The sequence below is a fragment of the Quercus lobata genome, chromosome 7, assembly GCF_001633185.2.
Source record: "Quercus lobata isolate SW786 chromosome 7, ValleyOak3.0 Primary Assembly, whole genome shotgun sequence".
Lineage (NCBI taxonomy): Eukaryota > Viridiplantae > Streptophyta > Magnoliopsida > Fagales > Fagaceae > Quercus > Quercus lobata.
In genome coordinates this window covers 18,407,502-18,415,889 of record NC_044910.1, presented here as the reverse complement: position 1 = coordinate 18,415,889, position 8,388 = coordinate 18,407,502, and the positions used below count along the sequence as shown (strand labels likewise).

Below are 8,388 nucleotides of genomic sequence, written 5' to 3'. Positions count from 1 at the left end.
CTTCATTGAAGTTTTGCAATCCTTGCAACACTTACAACAACAAATGATGGAAGAAATCTATCAGCTAAAAATAGACAAAACAAAGGAAAAAGGAAGCCAGCATGACCCGGAACATGCGGCAGACAAAGAAGAGACACCAACAGGAGGTGTCCCACAGAATGCGGAACAACGTTTCATCACTATGGCTGAAGTAGCGGCTCTCTTGGTACAAGAGAGAGCCAGAGCACCTAAGGAGAGATTCTATGCACGAAGGCCTCCTTACCCACTAAGGGTACTCAGCAAATCGTACCCCGAGAGGTATGAGCCGCGAGCCTTTACATAGTACGATGGCAGGAAGGGAAGTGCAGTTGAGCATGTAAGCAAGTTCATTGATACACTTGGCCCTTACGTCGTAGACGAAGACTTATGTCTTCGAGAGTTTTCCAAATCGCTATGCGACCGGGCATATACCTGGTACATTGGCTTAAAGCCGTGATCAATCCCAACTTAGGATGACATGGTGGTCGTATTTTGCACTAAGTACTTCCACGGAGAAGAAACAGTAATGCTTGCAACCCTACAAGCAACCAAGTAAAGGAATGGCGAAGATTTGATGGAATACATCAAAAGGTTCAGGGACATAGCACTTGATTGCTATGATCATTGTGAAGAATGAACATTGGTGGAAATGTGTATGACAAACATGATCAGGGAGTACAGGGCAGTCCTGGAAAACTTAGAAATCTCCCAGTTTGCATAGTTGTTGCAAAAGGCCAGAAAGACTGCCCAATCTGTGAAGCCAAGTTCGGACAAAAGAAACGAGAGCAAGCTATGGCAGTATCTACTGGTGAGTGGAGAAGGAAGACTGATGGGAGGGAATATGATACTCCCTCACCAATACCATGCACTCCAAAAGAATTAGATGTGCTGCTAGACAAGTGGATAGCAGACAGAGTTTTTAAGCCTAATCAAGTTTTTAGAGAAACCACAAAAGAGGAGCGGAGGGACCCATGCTTCTGCCGTTTGCACAACTATGTGCAACATCCTATCACAGAGTGTTAGGCGCTCTGCAGATTGGTGCACCGCAGGATCAAAGAAGGGACTCTAGAACTATCCCAACAAGAGGTTCAAAGAAACCCACTCCTAAATCACAAAGGGAAGGGTGTAGCAGCGGTAGTAATTTGCGCGGATCCAAGGGAAGACGAAGAAGAAAATCTAACCCTGTCTGCCATAGAAATTACCACTTTACAGCGAAGCTCCAAATTCAAAAATTTGTTTGACCAACTGGAGCTCACAACAAAGGAAAGAAAGATAGCCATGGAGGCTTTGGTGAGCATCGCCTCCGGAGCAGGAGTAGAATGCTTATCAGCGGAAATCCCAGATGACAGAGCTCTCTTACAGGAGTCGACTGAGATCACTTTTAGTAATGATGATATGAAGGTGGAATACCCAGATCACCGGAGGCCCCTCTACTTGGCGGCATCTATAAATCAAATCCCCATCAAGAGAGCCTTGGTAGATACAGGTGCCTTTGTAAATCTCATTTCATTGAGCACTTTACAAGCAGCAGGAATTTCAGAAAGAAAGATTCAGGGATGCCTAATGGAAGTGACAGGGTTTAGCAAAAGGGGCGAATACATCGTAGGCCACATCCAGTTGTGGTTGAAAGTAGGCCCCATAGCTTCTTTAGCTCGGTTCCATGTGGTGAAAATGGAGGTCTCCTATCATGTGCTTTTGGGGAGGCCATGGTTGCACAAACATCGATTGGTCCCATCCACCTATCACCAATGTGTGAAAGGAAGGTTGAATGGCAGAATGATATGCATAGCAGCAAACCCCTTGTTGTTCAAACAGGCAGAGGCTCATTTAGTAGAAACTATGTTCTACGACCAATAGGCTCCATCTGGGGAAAGCTCAGTATTAAAGCCAGGAGGTACCTTCATACCCAAGTGGGAAGACGTCCAAGGTGACCCAGAGCCTGATCTAAGGGACTTGCTAGCACGAAAAAAGAAAAGAAAAGAAGCACTCGTCGCAGAATTAGATGACATACCCTAATGTGTCAAGGTCCGAGGCCCTGATGGTAGGATTGTGTACAAATTATGAAGGCGCGCGGGGCCCACGAGTGAAATACAAGTGGGCCCCAACCAAGAGTGGCAGCACGAGAGTTTGGCGTGTTGCGTGGCATAAGAAAGTTCAGGGGAAGAAGGTAATAAAGAAAAAGATGAAAAAATCGTGGCAGAAAAGGAGGTGCAAGTTGTGGCAGAAGAAGAATTGGAGGAGGTTGACCTAGGGTCTAGTTCACAAGGACTAAGGCCTATCTCAATTAGTACAAGTCGGACAGAAAAGGAAAAATCAGAGTTGATACTACTGTTGAAAGAGTTCAACGACATCTTCGCATGGGATTACGGTGAAATGCTAGGGTTAGACCTGGGTTAGTGGTGCATACATTAAATGTGGACCCAGAAGCCAAACTAGTGGCCCGGCTTGCCAAGATATTCCACATTGAAATAGAAGGACAAATAGTCAAAGAAGTACAGAAATTGCTGGCCACATGATTCATCAAGCCTATTCAACACCCGCGCTGGCTATCTAACATAATACCAGTAAAGAAAAAGAACAAACAGATAAGATGTTGTGTAGACTTCAGAAATCTCAATAGAGCCTGTCCAAAGGACGAGTTCCCATTGTCAAACATGGATTTACTAATAGATTCTGCGGTAGGAAGCGCCATGTTTTCATTCATGGATGGGTTTAGTGGATATAATCAGATCAGAATGGCACAAAGGGATGTAGAGAAAACTGCTTTCAGAACACCCATGGACAACTTCTACTACACTGTGATGCCCTTCGGGTTAAAAAACGCAGGTGCAACTTATCAACGAGTGATGACGGCCATATTTCACGACATGATGCATCAGGAACTAGAGGATTATGTGGATGAGAAAGTAGTTAAATCAAGGAGGAGAGAAGAGCACTTCCACGGGTTGAAAAGGGTATTTGAAAGGTGTAGAGCCTTTAAACTAAGAATGAACCCTCTCAAGTGCGCATTTGGAGTGTCCTTTAGGAAATTCCTGGGCTGCCTGGTTCACAGCAAGGGAATAGATGTGGACCTGGCCAAAGCCACAACCATAGCCACAATGAGACCTCCAATTAAGGTAAAGGAGTTAAAGAGCTTTTTAGAGAAGGTCTCATATATCCGAAGATTCATCCTTGGGTTGGCATTAATTATTTCTGCTTTCACTAAATTGATCAGGAAAGGGCAAAGCTTTGAATGGGGAGGAATGTAGCAAACGGCCTTCAAGAGGCTACAACAGATCATAATGAACCTCCCTACGGTACAAGCCCCAGTCCACAGAAAGCCATTGTTACTCTACCTGGCCGCCAACTCTATGCCATTAGTGCATTAATCGCCCAAGAGGATGGAGGTGGCGTTGAGCAACTAGTGTACTACATTAGTCGTGCTTTAAAAGACGCAGAAACTCGTTACCCAAGGGCAGAAAGGGCGTGTCTGGCTATTGTATATGCTTTGTAGAGGTTACGCCATTATTTCTCGGCCTACAAAGTATGGCTGATGACCAAGTCCCATGCCATCAAGGTTTTGTTGCAGTAACCAATCCTCTCAGGCAGAATATCCCAGTGGTTATTACAATTGTCACAGTATGACTTGAGAATGGGGACACCCAGGGCGATGAAAAGCTAGGCTATAACAGATCTATTGGCACAGTTTCCAAGAGAGGAAGAATTCCCACTAGATGATGAAGTTTCGGGGGAAGTAGCCATGGCTGAAAAGGTTAAAGAACAATGGGTAATGAAATTTGATAGGTCTTCTACCACTCAATCAGGGGGAGTGTGAGTAGTTTTGTACCATGAAGAAGATAAGGTAGTGGCATTATCGTTCAAATTAGAATCCCCTATTCAAACAACACGGCAGAATATGAAGCCTATCTAATTGGGTTGGCCACGACTCTTGAAATGGGAGTCAAGCACTTAAGGGTAATGGGTGATTCAAACCTGGTGGTCTGCCAGGCCAAAGGGATCTTCTCCCTAAAGGAACCCAGTCTAGCCCCGTACAGAGCAATGACCCAGAAGATGGAGGAGAAGTTTTCAACCTTCGAAATAGATCATGCTCCAAGGAACGAAAACCAATTTGCAGATGCGTTGGCCTCACTAGGCTCACAAATAATGTTTGAAGGGGATAACACCAGGGTAGAGGTCAGCAAGAGGGAAGAATCCATTATTGAGGTATTGAAGGAAAGGTTCCTAGAGGAACGATGTGAAGGGGATTGGCGGATCACCATAAGGGAAGCCTTGATGAAAGGAGAAGGTGCTGCAGAACTGAAGGTACTAAAAGACTACGCCCTGGTGAGAGGAGAACTTTACCGTAGGATGCCCGATGGGGTTTTGTCCAGATGCGTAGGGCAGGAGGAGGCCCAGAGAAAGTTGAAAGAAGTACATGACAAGACTTGCGGATCCTACGGGGAGGTCAACTTTTACCGCAGACTTCAAAGGACAGGCTTCTATTGGCCAAGCATGGGTAAAGACATAGACCGAGTCCAAACCCAATGCGGGACCTACCAACTCGCAGCAGACAGAGAGGAAAGTTAAGCTGTGTTCATCAGCGAAGACTGGAGAAGCCCATTTGTGCAGTACTTGGCAGAAGGCATCTTGCCACAAAAGTACAATGAAAGATACAAGCTTAGGAGGTTGGCAACGTGTTACTTTTTGCATAATACGGTCCTTTTCAAAAAAGGGTATGATGGGGACTCCTTAAGATGTTTGGGCCTTGAAGAAGTAAGAGAAATGATAAAAAAAGGTGCATTCGGTAGAGTATGGGAAGCACCAGGGGAAGAAAAAACTTTACAAATGCCTGCTGCAAATGGGCTACTACTGGCCTATCATGAAGAAGGATACAGTAGGATTTGTGAAAAAATGCCACAGTTGCCAAGTGCAAGCCAACTTGATTTACACTCACCCACAGAACTTACATAGCATAGTCACCCTATGACCCTTCCACACTTGGGAGCTTGATTTGGTAGGACCAGTTAATCCACCATCGTGTGGATACATATGGATACTAGTGGTTACGGAATACTTCACTAAATGGGCAGAGGCAGTGCCATTCCAAAAAGCCACGGGAGGAGTAGTGGCAAACTTCATCAAGGAGAATATAATTGTTAGGTTTGGAGTACCCCACAGGATTATCAGCGACAATGGCACACCCTTTGTCAACAGTGATGTAAGGAAGATGCTGGAATTCTACCAAGTCAAGCACCATCGTTTATCGCCTTATTACCCTCAAGGAAATGGGCAAGCAGAGGCAACAAACAAGGTTCTCATAAAGATCATCAGTAAAATGAGCCAAGAGTATATAGGAGGATGGGCAATGCACTTGCCAGACGCCTTTTGGGCTTACAAAAAATCACCAAAGTCTGCCACAGGATTTTCACCCTTTTCCTTGGTATACGGGACAGAGATAGTGAGCCCAGCAGAAGTGATGACTCCATCTTTGAGAGTTATGCAGATACAAGGGAATGAAAAAGAGGAAGAAGCCTTTATGGAAGAAAGGTGTGAAGATCTGAAAGGATTTAATGAAAGAAGGGAGGAAGCCCAAGAGCGTAGCCGCAGATACATACAAAGGATGACAGAAGCCTATGGCAGGATTACTAAAGAGAGGGTGTTTGCGGAAGGACAACTTGTGCTAAAAGTGGCGGACTATGTCAGGTGAGGTATGGCAAAATCATCTAAATTTGCACCAAAATGGGAGGGACCCCTCGTGATAAGAGAAACACACCCAAGTGGGTATTATCGTTTAACCCAGATGGATGGCAAGGACCTAATGGATCCCATCAATGGGAAATGGTTGAAGCGTTATTATGCCTAAGTTAAGTTTATGTAGTTGTCCCTTTCATTCAATGAGTTCAAGGTTTACCTTTTGTTTTGTTTTTGTTTGTTTGTTTGTTTTTTTTTTTTTTTTTCCTTCAAGTGACCATGTCACGAGACAAATTTGTAACATGCTTTTATGAGTACACAATGAAAAGACATGAAGTTTTATAAAAAGCATTCCATGTCATAAGTAATAGCATAAATAGCAACTAAGTGTAGCATCTTAAAAGTTACAAACCCAAACTGTGGCAACTATGTCAAATTAGCCAAATAAGTGCTATAAAGAGAAAATATGTAGATGAAGTGTACTAGGTGGGGTAGTAAAAGAAGGAAAAGAACAAAAAAAGAAAGAAAGAAGGAACTACATCAATGAAGCCCAAAAATAAGAGGCTGGTTTCCAAAGCGGCTGGACTTACCAATGCTAGCAAGAAGACGCTCACGATGACCCTCAAAGTCTGCCACCTCCTTCTTCAAAGTCTCAATCTATGTGTCAATGGCATCTACAGCGGGCTGAACCTTTTTCATGAAAAAGGCTCGGGCAATCTCAAGGAGATGGTATAGGATGAATTCCACAGCAAAGCCTACACTGATCAGCTCCTGAATCGCAGCTCTCCACTGCAGGATCCTCTCGGAAGAGACAGTATCAACAAAGTTATGCTCAATGTTATTCATTACACTTCCCAGCAGCTTCAAGAAATGCTCCCTGGCAGAATGACTAAGGCGGAATCCCTGCATGAAGTCCCCCCGGCTACTAAAAACTGCCTCTAGGTGAGAAACGCAATCCTGGGGAACCCTGAAGCCATGAAAGTCCACATAAAGAGGGCCGAAACCCCAGAAGTCTGTAGGATAAAGGTCGTTAATCTCAGGCTGATCAAAATGCGCAAAGAAGGTTGCGGCCTCACCCACAGGGTCTGGAATCGTGACGGAACTGCTGCCCACCTCAAACTGAGAAAGGACAGTAGGTAGCGGACCTAATAAGGAGCATGAGACGCAACATGAGAAACCATGAGCTAGGAACAATAAAATTGCAAGAAAGAAATAAGGGAGGAGATGAGAAACTCATTAGGACCCGTGAGAATGGGGGCTGTGGGAATGGCAGAAACAGGTACAAAAGGTACGACAGAAATGGGCGCTGTGGGAATAGTAGAAACGGGTGCTATGGGTGTGGCAGGAGTAGCGGTTGAAGGCATACCTACGTTTGCTGCGACCCCTGACCCCTCAAAAGTCTCTACAAAATACGAAAATAGGCATACAAATAAAGGGAGATTGCAACAAAGAGGAGATGCAAATACATACGTGTAAGGAAGAGATGACAAAAAAAGAGAGGGGAAGAATGAACTTGGCAAAAACAAAAGAAAAAAAAAGGGGAAGGGAAAAAGGCACATACCCATGAATTCAGTCTTGGGAGGAGCACTCTCCTCGTCGTCAGAATAAAAAATCCTCTTAATCAAAAATCCTCTTCTTCAAGACAGGTTCATCGTCCGGGTCCTCAAGGATGTCCTCAGACCCCTCAGAGGATAAGTCCACATTAAGTCCATGTGTGGCAGAGCTAGGAATGGAAGAAGGGGTAATTACCAGAGAAGAACCATCCTTCATAGCCTGAGATAGAATTACAAAGGGGTCACTGGTGGAGATGACAAAGGGCGTGATAGAAGAAGCAACATCTGTCTGAACAGTAGCAGGAGGAGTGGCCACCTCTTGGGGAGTAAGTGTCTCGGCAGGAATGGGAATGGCCTCACTAACCTTCCCAGTATGAGTACCCTCATCTATGGGTACCGATTCAATGGGAAGGGTAGGAGCCTCAACAGGAACTCCGTGTGTAGCAGCAAAAGGGGCAAATGTTGCAAATACTACGTTAGCCCCATCAAAAAAGCTTCCCATGGGTGCACCCATGGAGGCAGAAAGCTCCTCGACTAAGGGGTGGTATATAGAAAGAGGCTCGAGCTCATCCTAGAAGACAAAAGGAAAAAGATATGAAGATCAAAGGAACTTTTAGGCGGATGAGTCAAACAAAAGCATGTGGCAGATGAAACAAGTGCAAAGAAAAAAAAAAGAGGAGGAAGAAGAAAAGAAAGGAGATGTACCTCAAACTCAGGTTCATCAAGCAAAATGAGACGGGTGACTGATGTATCCTCCTTATGCTTAGACTACAAAGGAAAAGAGAACAAAAGATAAGGTTAAAGAGAGAAGTCAGCACACGTGAGGATTAGCTATAGGAAAGTCAAAAGTATATAAAAGACAAAGCAGAATTAGAGGTAACTTACTCTCCGCTCAACAGCAAATGCAGGGTGAGGGGTTGTCTTTCTCTTGCTGCCTCGTGTTCTGCTGGAAGGGGGATCATTTGTAGATGGCCGTGGAGTAGCAAGTTTGGACTTGCTTGCAAACTTAAGCTTGGTAGGACCCTTCTTACTTGGCGCAGAAATATTCATCACTTTAACTTTCTTCTCCCAACCCGAAGGATAATTACCGGCGTGCCAATGCCACCCTCTTTTTTCCTCATCACATTCAAAGATAGGAGACCGATTC

General features: G+C 44.6%; 1 protein-coding gene across 1 annotated transcript; it reads left to right on the top strand.

The window, feature by feature from the left end:
* Nucleotides 1–3,975: 3,975 nt before the first annotated feature.
* LOC115951700 lies at nucleotides 3,976–5,704 on the top strand. Its single transcript, XM_031068856.1, has 2 exons — nucleotides 3,976–4,513; nucleotides 5,016–5,704. Exons 1-2 carry the CDS (start codon nucleotides 3,976–3,978, stop codon nucleotides 5,702–5,704), a joined length of 1,227 nt encoding a protein of 408 aa, XP_030924716.1.
* The last annotated feature ends 2,684 nt before the right edge of the window (nucleotides 5,705–8,388 follow it).